At 34.1% G+C, this 14,431-nt stretch overlaps 2 protein-coding genes across 3 annotated transcripts; one reads left to right on the top strand and one right to left on the bottom strand.

Moving 5' to 3' along the window:
- Positions 1–2,561: 2,561 nt before the first annotated feature.
- LOC116120608 lies at positions 2,562–6,221 on the top strand. Of its 2 annotated transcripts, XM_031406574.1 has the most exons (11): positions 2,562–2,610; positions 2,759–2,955; positions 3,358–3,699; positions 3,955–4,038; positions 4,119–4,403; positions 4,502–4,637; positions 4,745–4,907; positions 5,046–5,174; positions 5,364–5,558; positions 5,793–5,915; positions 6,000–6,221. In XM_031406574.1, exons 3-11 carry the CDS (start codon positions 3,423–3,425, stop codon positions 6,105–6,107), a joined length of 1,500 nt encoding a protein of 499 aa, XP_031262434.1. In that variant the 5' UTR covers positions 2,562–2,610; positions 2,759–2,955; positions 3,358–3,422; the 3' UTR covers positions 6,108–6,221. The 2 variants fall into 2 exon arrangements, with proteins under 2 accessions (XP_031262434.1, XP_031262435.1); XM_031406575.1 differs by lacking the exons at positions 2,562–2,610; positions 2,759–2,955 and having other exon boundaries at positions 3,209–3,699; positions 4,134–4,403.
- Positions 6,222–6,412: 191 nt separating this feature from the next.
- LOC116120573 (probable WRKY transcription factor 4) lies at positions 6,413–11,594 on the bottom strand. The gene is made up of 4 exons (XM_031406519.1): positions 10,912–11,594; positions 8,524–9,206; positions 8,194–8,352; positions 6,413–7,217 (listed from the first exon to the last, which is right to left on the bottom strand). The coding sequence occupies exons 1-4, from the start codon at positions 11,386–11,388 to the stop codon at positions 6,962–6,964; spliced, it is 1,575 nt and encodes a 524-aa protein (XP_031262379.1). The 5' UTR covers positions 11,389–11,594; the 3' UTR covers positions 6,413–6,961.
- Positions 11,595–14,431: the final 2,837 nt, after the last annotated feature.

Raw genomic sequence — 14,431 nt, 5'->3', positions numbered from 1 at the left:
TGATTTTTGTTGTAGTAGTTTGATATTCTTTGTTCCCTTTGAGCTATAACCTGGACAAAAATTATCAAATTTTAATCACCGAAAGTGTCTGAATCATTTTTCTCTTATCTCAATTAATCCTTCTTATCACTGTAATTATCTATTGGATAGTCTTTTTGTCCACTTCTATTAGTATCTGAAGGGACTCGAACTCAAGAAATTATGAAACTTTCTTTTACTCTTTTACTATAGTGCACCTGATGGTAGTTCCATTTTTCTCATAGCCTTGACCTATCTATTTAACCACTAATTATGAATTCTCAAAATCTAAAGTGAAAATTTGAACTTGAATTAATTAGTTTTAAAGGAAAGTCGTTACCTCATTTTCTAAACCTTCAAGTCTTTGAATCCAATTAAGTCTTTGATTTGAAAATTTCCAAAATAAGTTGGTGGGCCTTTTGAGATAACATGCGACCATTGACTAATATTTTAGTTAATTAATTATCTTTACGGCCAATTAGGCAACTACTTCAACACGGTGAAGGTGAAGGTGAAGGTGGAGGCTCCGCCACCCCACTTGGGGTCCAAAGTCCAATCCATTAGTTTAATAATTTTATGCTTAATCAACAATCATGGACAAAATCTCGTAATCATTGTGTTTTAATATGATTGCCTCCTTCATCATCCCAATTATCTCTCTTCTCCATTTCTTATTTATAAGAGTAAACGACTTTTTCCCACCAAGCTTTGCTTTAATAACACTTTTTCATCTAAAAAATCTTAAAATACCATTTTTTTTATCTCACATTTATATTTCGTTAATACCTAAAATATATTTTACTTTTTCAGTTGACATTCGGTGAATTATTGAGAGCCAGATAAGAGGATTTTTATAGATTATAGGACTGTGAATCGAATGATGATAACCGATAGAATATTTGCCATCAGAATCAATCAAAAAAATCAGTTAGGAATATGAAACTCTAGCTTTATAGTGGTTAGCAGTCGGCAAAAAATCAAGTGTCGGAATAAGATGTGTTTAGTAGAGAGGAAACCGGAGGTTCAAATGGTGGTGATGAATATAACTTTTGTTGTCGTAATAGATCGGAATCGGCTTTAGACAGTAATGAAATATTAACTTCGGGCGAGAAAGTAGTATTTTAGAATTTTTTGGGTGAGAAAGTGTGATTAAGGCAAACCTTGGCTGGGAAAAAGTCGTTTACTCTTATTTATAAATAATAAACCATGCTTATCTAGCTTTCTTTCTTTTTTTATTAAGCATTAAATGTGGTATTTAATGGCGCCCAGTATATTGTAAGAAGCTAATTAATCCCTGTCTTCTATAGCTTGAATTTTTAATTTAAAAAAAAAAAAAAAGTGGAATTCATATAATTCTTATGGAGAATCAACAACCAAATACTGTATAATTAAACCAAACCAAACATGAATGTCTGAGTTCGAGGAGCATCCATCAGAACCAAATATATTTATGTTCTTAATAATAATTTCAAATTGATTTGAGAAACAGGAAGCACAAATTCAATGTCTCAATCATGTTAGACTGGCAAGTATATACAAAATTTCAGTAGCTACAGGCGTCCCCGCCCGTGCGTAGCTGGTGTATCACATTAACTCCAGGGGAGACGAGACATAATGAGACTGACTGGATATTAAATAATGTCATTAAGTTTAATCCATCATTATTGTTATTGTTAATATGGTATTTTTTGGGTACACGTGGGAGGGAGGGACGACAAAGCGAAGTAGGCGGAGGAGGGTCTGTGATAAAGTGATGCCCGCGAAATATAGGGCGATAAAACATGAAAAACAAGGCAACGAAATCAAATATTGATGGTTGTATTTGTATACTATAAACCAAAACTGTTGAGATTCTCTTGCTGATTTCTCTTCCTTTATATCTTTTCTCTACTGTTTTTTTAGTTTTCGTTTCGAAATAAAAAAAAATCCGACTCACAGAGCCACTACTCCCGTCAGAGGAATCAGAGTTCCTTTATAGGAACAAAGATTCCTCTTTCATGTTCAAGTTCTTTTCTTTTCACCTTAAGGTTCGTTTCCATTGCATTTAATCTTCTCTTTCTCTTGTATGCATTTCATTATTGTTTTGGATTACAAGGTGGGACAACTGTAAAAGTTTGGATACAGGACTTATATAAGTCAAAGTAAAGTTTTTGTTTTGTTTTTTCTTGTATACAAAGTTTTACTTCTTTTCCATTTTATGTAATATTCCAATATAATGTTGCTCTAGTTGATGGATAGTTATGTATATTTTGTCTCTCACATGTCTTGCGTGTAGTCTTTTTTTAATGTATATTATTTACATTGCTGCAACTACTTTCTGTGTGCTTTCAGCTGATAGAGACAATTTTCTGCATATTTCGTTAATGTCCACAATGTTTTCAAATTCGTGGATCTGTTTGTCTTTATCATCTTATATGATAAGGACTTATGCTATTCTTTTCTTTTATTTGACAATGAGGTATTTGTTAATCTCTTTTCTCTCTTTCTGTAACATTACTTTATTTGCTCTTAATTGGCTAATAACGTTATTCAGAGAAAAGGGGATCTTTTCTTTAAGCATAAGTACTTCATTTTCTTCCTGATTTTGGTTAGGTGGGTAGTTTGATTAAGGCTTTCATGGCAATTTTCTGAAATAGTCGTGTTGTCCAAGTCTTCTGTTTTCTATGATTAAAACTTGTGGAATTCTTCAAGTACCTAATAATTGATGTTTGATCTTTTTATTTTTATTTTTTTATTTCAGATTTCTTCAGAGATAGAGTTTGATTGTATAACTGCGGGTGACATCTCAATGTAATATACCATCTTAGAGACTTTGGATTTTGTATTTAGACAGAGCCTTTATTTGCATCCAGAAGCAAGGAGCAATCACACAAAAGCATTGATGATATGGAGGCCGCTAAAGGCAAGTATTCTGTTTTAGTATTCAATGATATATCAGTGAGTTATTCAACATAACTTTTTTATCTTATTCCATATATGTAAATTTCCCATTACTTAAAGTGACTTTGGGCTTTGTTATTGATTTGGGCATCATTCTCCTTTGCTTCGTGATTAATCAAATATACCCTTTTAAAGACTAATATCTTTATAACTATATTTTTGTTAGCTTTACATGCATATTTCTATAATTGATTTTGGTTCTATTCTGCTCCTGCTTCCAGTTTTTACTACATTATTTTCTTTTGTCAAAACAATTATCTGTTAAAAGTATTTGGCATGAAGAAATTTACTTGAATTGGAATGTGGAAATCCCTTCGTTTCTTTTATTTAATTTAACAGAAAATGTATGTGATACATGGCAGGCTCTTTCTCTTCCTTTCTGTTTGTATACTCTTTCAGTGAGGTTGGTATTTTATGAAGTTGCCCATTACACTGAGGGGGCTTTGTAAAAGTTTGCTGTCATAATGGGCGGTTGTGTATCAAGACATGGCGGCAAACATAGAGTAAACAGGAAATACTTTCGCAAATATGGGAAACGCCTTGGAAAGATTTCCGCTTCGATTCACAGTATGCCCGTTAAACGGATTAGTGATGCTGGAATAAAAGGTTTTTCTATTAGCAAATTTGTTCACCTCAACTTTGAGAAGAGTGGTGCAAACAGCCACAAGATAGCTGAGATGACTAATAAGTCATTTCATGTCACCCAGATGCAATGGAACCACAGCCAAATTGATGCAACTGGTACATTAATTCTTTCTCCTGTTATTGCTACAGAAATCTTTAGTAAATCACCTGAAACTTGAAAGAGAGAAAAAGAAATGTAAACTATACTTAGATTCTGTCCATCTAAAGAAGTTCTTATGGTGTCAAACTTGTTAGATATGTCATTTATCTTTATGGTGTCAAACTTGTTAGATATGTCATTTATCTTCCTGCTGGGGTGGAATGAGGACATTTGAAACAATTTTCTCAGCATGAAAATTCAATAATTTGCAGGAATATGCCAAGAAGAAGCATGGTTTGACTCTGTTAGTATTATAGACTCTGATTCAGATGATGACTTCAGTAGTGTTCTTGGAGGTAATTACTTGCATCTCATCATAGAAAAGTGTGAATTTTTGCTTGGTAGCCTATGCAAATACTTCTTTTCTCCCTGCCAGATACATTTCCTTCAGTGGGTAACACAATTGGGCATATTTCAAATGCTCAACTGCTTCAATATGAAACTGCATCGCGTTTTGTAGATTCGGGATCTAAGTTTGAGGAGTTTTATGAAAGTTACCTTAAAACAGATGGAAGTAAACCAGATAAATGCTTAAACAAAGATGAAAGCAAAGGCATGCATGACTCTGGAGAGAAAAATCATGAAAATATAATGAAATCAACTGTTATCATGCTTTCTGTAAAGAGGAAATCCTATGATAGAGAAGAACCAACTCAATTTTGTAAGTAGAAATTGTGGTTGCCTTTGTTTAGTTCTTATCTGTATATAATTTTGAAATATGTTCACTTGTTTTCACTGAAAGTACAAGCATATGATCAGGTCAAGCTGAAAGATATCTATATCGTCCCAGAGCAGGATTTCTGATTCCATGTACAACAGTAGAGAAGTCAGATTCAGGATGCTGGTCTGAGGTTTCACCTTGTGTTTTTAAACTCCGTGGTGAGAATTATTTGAGGTATGAATTTGATTTCTCTTTTCCACCACATACCATATTGTGAATGCGTAACTTTAATTCTTTTCTTTCATTTTGGCTAACTTAACATAAAAAAAATCATTATACAGAGATAAACAGAAGCATCCTGCTCCAAACTACAATGCATACATACCAATTGGTGTTGATTTGTTTTCCTGCCCACGGAAGATTGATCACATTGCGCAACACCTCGAACTTCCTCTTGTAAAAACACATGAGAAAGTACCCTCACTCCTTATTGTTAACATACAGGTTTGATCTCTTACTGTTCTCATGGTTTTGATTCTCGGATACTGTTGGAGGTTGAACAATTAGGACATGGTTCAAGTCACTGTTTTACCCTCCATTCATATAATGCTTGGAATTAATTTGCCGTTGTTCTTGTGGCAGCTTCCTACTTATCCTGTCACTATGTTCCTTGGTGAAAGTGATGGGGAAGGCATGAGCCTTGTGTTATACTTCAAACTATCAGAGAATTTTGACCGAGAGATATCTGTTTATTTTCAGGACTCCATCAAGGTATTTTGTTGATAATTCTTTCTTCTCTCGGAATCAAAGTTTTAAGCATGAAAACTGTTTTAAGTTAAGAGTGAAAAATTCTGTAGTGCCCGGTAAGTGGGATTAGCTTGCTCATTTCAGGGGAAAAGGTTTTATGAGACATTCTTAAGGGAAGACATTAATTTTTTCCTATGTTGGTTTCTTGAGTAGAGATTGGTTGAGGATGAGATGGAAAAGGTTAAAGGATTCGCAAAGGAGTCCATAGTTCCATACAGAGAAAGGTTAAAAATTTTGGTCGGTCTGGTCAATCCAGAGGACCTTCCGTTGTCTTCCACAGAAAAAAAGCTTATACAAGCTTACAATAATAAGCCGGTACTTGCACGCCCTCAACACAATTTCTTTAAGGTAAAAAGAAGATCTTGATTCAAGTTTTCATGTATTATTAAAGATAAATAGATTTTGATTCTTAGAGATTGAACAAGTTTGGCCATTTATAAGCGTTCAACCATGTTCATGAAGAAGGGTGGTGCTATCACCAGTGACTATAGTGTCTCAAGCAGGACTAATTATTACCAGTCTAAAAGTATACTATAATTTTAGCACCAATGGAGTAACATCAGAATTCTTTTTGTTTTCCAGGGAACCAATTACTTTGAGATTGACCTGGATATACACCGATTCAGCTACATATCTAGGAAAGGTTTTGAATCATTCCGAGATCGTTTGAATCAAGGGAAACTTGATTTGGGTTTAACTATTCAGGTGTGGATACTTTGTTTACACTACAGAATTTCCTGAAAGTTGACTGCTAAAGTAACTTTGGTTTTTGTTGGATGTTGTTTACAGGCACAAAAGCCAGAGGAACTGCCAGAACAAGTGTTGTGCTGTGTGCAATTAAACAACATTGATTTTATAAATCATGGCCAAATACCAACGCTTGTAACTCAAGGTTGATTGATTTAACGATGCACAGCTGGAGAGATGTAATTTAGAGACAAAAATCACCATGTTCATCAGATGTATACAATTGAAATATCAATGAAAAGGAAATTCTTTTTTTTCTTTTAATCCCAGCTTGAATTGTTCCAAACTCTTGTTCCTTTTAATCTTATACACATCATTAATCATTTTTCATTAGAAGCAAGATTTGAAGATTAGTTATGAGAACAATGACTGGTTCAGCCCAGAGATTCTAGAGATAGATCAATTTTGGTTCAATGTCAGATTGCATTCTCTGTATGAGGAGCTAAACCATCCAATTTCAGTTTGCAAATATTTGAATTTCATCAACTCAGTTTGAGGGGCACAACACAGGAGTAAAGTATAATTTAGCACAATACTTTCTACAGTTTCTCCAATGAACAACCACAACACTTATAAATCAAATACAGCCACATAAAGAGGCAACTTTATACAGAAAGTTATAATTTAAGAATAAAAAATCTCTGGTCAATCAAAGATTGAGCCCCAAGTACAACATTTGTAAACATATGAAACAACAATACTTATGCAATTTCATGTACAAAAGAATGCACAGAACCAAATTTCAATACAATATACCGACTAAACTAGTCTACATATTTTATAGTATTGCCTTCTAACTCGTACGATTGATTTCTTATGGAGTTGATATCTGTCTTTCATTTTAGACCTCTTTCTTTTCTATATTAGCTTTGAGAAGATGACCATGAAGAAAACAACGGCCATGAGTTTGAGAAACAGATAACTTACAGTTTTGGCCTAATCCATTGCAGCTTTCATTTTCAACTTATCCTCTGGCATCTTTGCACGATTGCAACTCTGAGAAACTATGTCAAATGCTCTTCTTTTAACCGTAAACGTGCTATAGGCTGTTGACTATTGTTTGCAAAATCCGTCTTCGCATTTTGTGGTTTTATCTGTGATGCATTACTGTTGGCTGTGTTGTGGCTACTAGTTTTAGCAGCTGGTACATCATGATTATGTTTGCCCTCGTACGTGGTTATGACAGCTTTAGGGTCTGTTGAAGCCCTCTCAACATGCTTACGGACATTGCAACCATTGAATGTGCATTTATAATAACTCCTGTGCATCACAAAAGAAGACATAAAGAATATCTGACAATAGTACATAAAATAAGTAAAGACTCCAAATTTCATAGAGTTATCAGGCATCACAAAATTTATATGTTCGGTAGCCAATAACCCAAAAACTTAATTTCAAAGGAAATGACGAAACAATAATTTTTAAACTACAAGTATGCTGTATGGCTTAATTTAATTAATGGACTAGTCATTGTTCCAAACGCACACACAAACATACACATGTCCAGACAGAGCTTTATTCTCTTCTGAGCCAAAACCTAAAATTAATAGAATGAAGGAATTCAAATATAACAACTCTTGGTAAGCCTCACCAAGATCCCATATTGAGAAACCTTAATCTCATAAGTTTTTAACTTATAGAAAACGGCCCAACCATGGTATTTAAACTTAACATTATAGAAACACATTTTGTGTCAACTGTACACACTACTATTCAAGAGTTCGACTATAGAAAAATAAGAAACATTGGTTTTCTCCAAGGGCGAATGAGAACCTATAAAGACAGGAATGTTAAAATCAACATCCATAGTAAAGTTTAAACCCTTTTTCCTTCTTTGTGGATGAGTTATAGATTGTTTTTATAGCTGATACAATTATGATGACTACTTTTCACTTTCTGTAATGTCAAATATCTTAATTGCAAACATAATGAGTATTAAAGGACTCGATTTGAGAGACTTTCTACGGTAAATAGCAAACAGAAGTGATGATCAAGACAACAAATATAACAATCAAAGGATCATAAATAATGGACATAAATAGTTAAGAGCATAAACTAGAGGTTGCCTAAAGTGAGCAATGGGTTCATTGTTTTACATTCAATTATGTTGAAACAACGGAAGCAATTTGGATCCACTAAATTCACTGTCACTAGAAAAATGCCCAATAAGTAGAGGTTCATTAGACAAGCACAATCATAGTAAACTTAGCACATAAAGAGGTTAGAGATATCTGACCTAGGATAAGGATTGCCTTTGACAACTTTTTGGCCATATTTGCGCCATCTGTAGCCATCATCCAAAAGATCAACTTCACTGGTTGTCTGCACAATAATTCTAGGTTCTGTAACAGTTCTATGTGAGGAAGCTGGCTCTGAAACCCTGATCTCAGTATTTCTGCACCCAAGAAACCGGTGTTATAAGTAAAACAAAACAAACAATTGAACAAAGGGCTCTCATGTATGAGCAGGCACATCTTTTTTTTTTTTTTTTTGATAAGAAGACAAAGAAATTGCATTAATAATTATTTAGTGGAGAGCAGGTATATCTTCCCATAAAAAGCATTACCGTCTCTTTGGGTCAGGCTCATCTTCATCTTTCTCATCTACACCAGTTTCGGCATCACCCACTTCCTCGCTGTCACTTGTCCCAGATATATTTTCTGGTGTAGCCTGGCTAGATTCGTGATGCTTCAGTCTGTTTACATTTCCACTCTGATATTGAGAAGCTAATTCAGAACTCCCCTGATTATATGAATTTCCGTTTAAGTTTCCAGGATCCTTAGAACGTTTATTAGATTGAGGCGGTTGATGGTTGTGTTGCCCCTTGTAGATAATTTCAGTTATTTGGCCATCAAGAGATCGTTCAACCTTCTTCTTGACAGGGCAATTAGGACGTGTGCATTTGTAATAACTTCGAGGAAATTCACTGCCTTTCACCTGCTTCTGCCCATATTTGCGCCAGTTATAGAGGTCATCAGCTGGCTTATCAACAACATACAAAGAAGATTGTGGTCTCTGATCAGAATGAGAGAAGTCTGAGGAATCCTTAGTTTTTACTCTAGAGTCCGGCACTGCAGGTGGAATCTGCTGGTGTGTAGTTTTATTTACAGTAAATGATGAAATTTGTGGCATAGATGTTACAGGGGCTGAAGATGAATATTCAGCTGGGATATGCACATGGGATTGGGCTTGTGCAGCCCGGGCAGTGACCTGAGCAAGGGCCTGCTGGTGTGTCATTCCAAAGGCTCCCTGCATCCATCCATAATCAAGAAAATTAGTAATAGATACATGTCTGGGCTTTGGCTTACACAAGTAATATAACACTGATGAGGACTGAAATACAAATTGGGACGTAGCTTCAACAAGCTATGAGTAAGACAAGTTGCACTCACCCATTGCAAGCTCAGTCCTCAAATTAATTGACTGAAAGCTAATCCTCTTTCATTCTTGGTAGCAAATAAAGCCATGGCCAGATGGTAGGATTTCACATCTATTTGGCCTAAAGCTACCCAATGTTGTTTAAATTTTGGACATAGGAGTTAAATAGTGCACACAAAGACAACTGGATCTCCAAGAGCAGTAGCCAACTGCTTTTCAGTTGTGTGTGCTTTACATTATGCACATGGACATACAAATACATGTGAACATATGCTTCAGGTACAAATTTCAGTTCAGGGGTAATCTTTGTTCATGATAAACTCTTTTAACTGTAAAATAACATCTATAGTGCTTTACATAGCCTTCACATACAAAAGTAATGTCTACCTACAAAATTTTGGTCAATAACAAAAATGGAGGCCGTCTCACGATAAAGTTGCAGGATAAGCTGTTAATTACTAATCTGCCCATGTCATGGAGATCTTTCAGTACTTCAAAAGCAACTTTGTATAGCATGTGTCCAAATGATAAACAAAAATGATATACATGGCATTTAATTGGTATGCAAGGTGACAATAAGCTATTTGTACAGGGTAAGCTATTGAAAAAGTGAAGGTCTATAAAAAAATGATACAGCAAGAGAAAAGGGAGAGGCCAAGCAACTTCTGATAAACAAGATTGCTTCCACAGTACAAGGCATGCATCCCAAATAAGAATTTTGGCCATGAAGACAAATCCATGTTGGAACATTAACAATAAAATATCTCTGTCATTAACATACTGTTTGCTCAAACGTGGTCTGTATCATATGCAGTTGGCCAAACCAGCTAAAAACAGCTATAATTACCAACTTCCATTGTTAAGACCCAATGAAAAGGAATTTTCCTCAACTTTATCATATGATTATGCTGTTGGCTACTCTATTTTTCCCTACTTTGTGTATGGGTTACTTAGAGGGTTTTATTTTGTTTCCCCCTTCTTTCTGCCTTAAGAGGCAAACACAGTTGAACAAATTGGTAGGAAAGTTGCACAATGACCAACATAAATGAGCCAAAAAAATAATAATAATAAAAAAAAAAAAAATTAAATAAGCAAATCTTGGGTTTGATATGAAAAAGGCAACAATCTGAGTATCAGACAGTTGCAATCTTCTTAAGTAAGACCTATTTGGAAATATCAGATATGCTCCATTTAATTAGCCCTTTAAAGTTCTTATTTCTTAATTTAAGAAATTAAAACGATTGCCTCATATTAAGTTATTTTAACTTGCTACAAGTTCAAATTCCCACTTTACAATCCTTATGTTCAAAATCTGTTTAAAACAGTTGTTCATGAACTATTTTTTCTCTATGCCAAAAATTAATATAAATGACAGAGATAAATTATGACTAAACAAGAAAATTAAATGTCATTTTGACATTTATTCATTTATTACTCTAACCTTAATTCAACACAATCCTCATAACTAAAAAAAAAATTTAATGAAAACAAAAAACCATTTTCCTAAACAAACTTAAAGTTATTAATAATAAATAACTAAAACTTAAGCCAAACAATTGATGTTGAATTTAATCACCTGTCCAGGAGAGAACAATCCCAAATTCGGTGAGTCAAGCAGAGTCGCAGGGCTCAAGCCGGGCGGCACGGAGAAAATCGGCGACGGTTGCGTGATCACCAAACCAGACGGTCTATTATGCTTGAACCGAAAATCCATCTCACCACCTCCGCTGACGCCATCCCCCAAACTTCTCTCGACGTGCTCCTGTAAATTCGGTCTGAATTGGCCAGCAGGGGCGGGAGACGCCATGGCTCCGGCGAGCAGCTGAGAGAATGACTTGCACTCCTCGGAGTCGGAGAACAAGTTCGAAACCAAAGTCATGGGCCCGGGACTGAAACCCAGGCCCAGCCCCGAGCCAGTTCCCGGGCCGTTATTGAATAACGCTTCTGTGAATGAACCACGCGGTGGTAGCGTGATAGTCGGACGTGATGAAGGCATCGATGATTTTGTCGGCTGTGATGATGTCGTTGACGCTCGCTCTTCTTTCTGAGCCATTCGATTAAAAAACTAAATTAAAGTAAAGAAAGCAAAAGTAACTGTGTGTATAGTTATGGAGCTTGGAAGTCGGTTGTTTTAAGCTTTTGGATTAACGGATCTGAAATTCAGCAAAAAGTCCACGCCCCCACATATCGAAAAGCTCTCTGTGTTTTAAGTTTCTTTCTGGTTTTTGTCTGTTTCCTGTGGGTTAGACGAAGTACAACGAAACTTGCTGATTGGTTGGCCGCTTCTTTTATTCACGAAGTTTACTGTTTTCTCCTTGTCGACTGCTCAATTCTTGAGAAGGATAGAGCAGGCTTTTTGATATTTTATCCACGTTTCAATTTGGTATATCTTGTGACGACTCTCAGAGAGACTTAACCATTTTTTTTTATATATTTATTTATATATATAGAACTATGTTTTTGGTTATAAGGTTTCACTCTGATTGGGGCGATCGATGACGTGTTACGCGCCTGCTTGTGCTCGAGATTGTGTGACATCTGGGTTTTATGTATAATTTATTTATTTATTAAATTGGAAATTCCTTTAAGTGGCACCGAGAGATTTGATTAAAGTGGAGTAGTGGACCCATCTATGAAAATATTTTAATCGATGATTTCGATGTCTTTTTAAGTTTTTAAAAAAAAAATGATAAATAAGCTAAAATGGGTTGTAAAGAAAGTTACATCTATAATTTGAAATATACAATACCAAATGTTCAGATATATGTTGAATTAAAAAAATAATAAAAAAATTCAAAATTAATATATATATATATATATTATTAACCTTAGAAACTAAGTTTTGAAAAAGATAATTGATGAGATCAGAATTAGACAAAAAAAAGGTGTTTCACTTTCACATCAATATGTAAGACTTTATATTAACCAGAGGTAGAGTCAAGACGAAGAAGAAGACGTGCACACATGTTTGTTTAACAAGTTGATAGTCCGTTAGCGAATGGCAAAACTTATGGTATTAAACAATGCCAACAATTATTACTATATTTTTTTGTCATCTTCTCATCACATTATAGGTAGAGTTTGTCAAATTACCCTCTTTAGCTTCATGGCCATGCTTAATGAAGCACGCATTGTCGATTTGGGTAACAAAATATGTGTTTAAACCAGAAATTGAAACAGTATTAATTTGAAATTTGGAAGAGGGTATGTGAAGGTGTGTTTTGGATTTTGATGGATCGTGGGAGACTTACTGGTGGTGTTGATTGATGCATGCAAATGCAAGTTGGCAAAGCCATTATTAAGTTAAGTTTTGTCAATTGATGGATAGCTGCAATATATGTGTGTGCAGAGCACGTAGCCCCCACTTTGAAAGCATCATGCATGCTTATATCATGCATGTTTATATCACACGTTTTCTTCGTGCGCCTGCGCTGCTCCTTGCTGCTTAATTGGGTCCACTGTATTATTATTATTATTATTATTATTATTATTATTATTATTATTATTATTTCTAACCGAGGATGTCTAGACCAGTTTACATACATCTATATTAGAGTCTTACATTGACTAAGTATACTCAAGTTTATTGGTTTATAAGAGGGAATAATCTTCATATTCAACAAGACTTTATTGGGTGAGGAGTCAGACCCACCTCAAATTCTATCATAGTATCAGAACTCAGGTTCAGTTGAGTTGAGTGTTTGACCAGCGAGTTAGGAGTTAGAGCTGACAATTATCTCCAATAACAGGCATGATCCAACATATCAACTTGATCATAAGGAGGAGTGTTAGAGTCTCACACTAACCAGACACGTTCAAGCATACTGATTTATAAGAGGGGGTCTTATTGGGTGAGGAGTCAGACCCACCTCAAACCAATATATGGGCTTGACCGTGAGGAGGAGTGTTAGAGTCTCACACCAACTAGACACGTTTAAGCATACTGGTTTATAAGAGGGAGTAATTCTCCCATTCAACAAGATCTTATTGGGTGAGGAGTCTGACCCACTTTAAATTCTATCAATCTCAGCTAATTCTCTGAAGTTTTGAAGTTAACGGTCGGATAATCCTCTAGTGTAGCCACCCCTATTAACAATAGAGAAGAATCGAACTCAAGACCTCTCGAATAATACACCCAAAAGTCCTAGTTGAGCACGTGAGTCATGATTGGTCCACTGTACTTGTGTCCTCATCTATTATATTTTAACTCATTAATGATTCTCAAATCTTCAATCATCTTCCACAATTAGAGATGGAAGTATATTCATCTTCCACAATCAATTTTATGGTTTTTTTTTTTTTTTTTTACTTAATAAAAAATTCAAACATCGAAATTTATATTAGTCATAAAGTATTTATTTATAGGATTATAAAAAATAGTCAATAAAAGTTTAATTCTTTTGAATTTAAAATGTTTGGATATGTATTTATATGGAAGGTGGAGAGTATTTATGCTTGCAATAAATATAATTCCACCTTTTAATTGGTTCCAACCCAGATGAGATGATTGAGGTTGCGTTTGTTTATTGTCTGAAAGCTGAATGCATATGTTTCCTGAATATATCTGAATATATAAGTTTGATTGATATATTTATTTTTTAATTATTCAATATCTAATTATAAGTATAGAATGGTTTGTTTTTATATAGTATAAACATCTTAAAACCAATGTTTTGACACATATATCCTTATTACGTATAATATAGTTTTATATTTTATATTTTTTTCAACCATTTTAAATTATTAAATTTTGAAAATTATAACAAAACAAATGTATATTAATTAAATGTTATTATATTTTGAGATAATATTTAAATTTTTATTATAAAAAAATTAAAATAATACTACAAATATATATTCATAAAAGTCTTGTCAAAATTGGAATTATATAAAATTAATAGAGGTATTATTGACAAAATAAAATTATAATTGATTAAGATGTATTAGTAACAAGATAAAAGCTAAATATTTAGTTTTTTTACTTATATCTAATAATTAATATAAGTAAACAAAAACTTAAAACATTTTAATCTATTAAAATTAATTATATTAACTATTAAGACTTGAAAAAAAAAATCATAGTTTAATTCTTTAGA

The sequence above is a fragment of the Pistacia vera genome, unplaced genomic scaffold (assembly GCF_008641045.1).
Source record: "Pistacia vera cultivar Batoury unplaced genomic scaffold, PisVer_v2 Contig94, whole genome shotgun sequence".
Taxonomy (NCBI): domain Eukaryota; kingdom Viridiplantae; phylum Streptophyta; class Magnoliopsida; order Sapindales; family Anacardiaceae; genus Pistacia; species Pistacia vera.
Note: the sequence above shows the minus strand (reverse complement) of the source record. Positions and strands in the feature narration are given on the sequence as shown.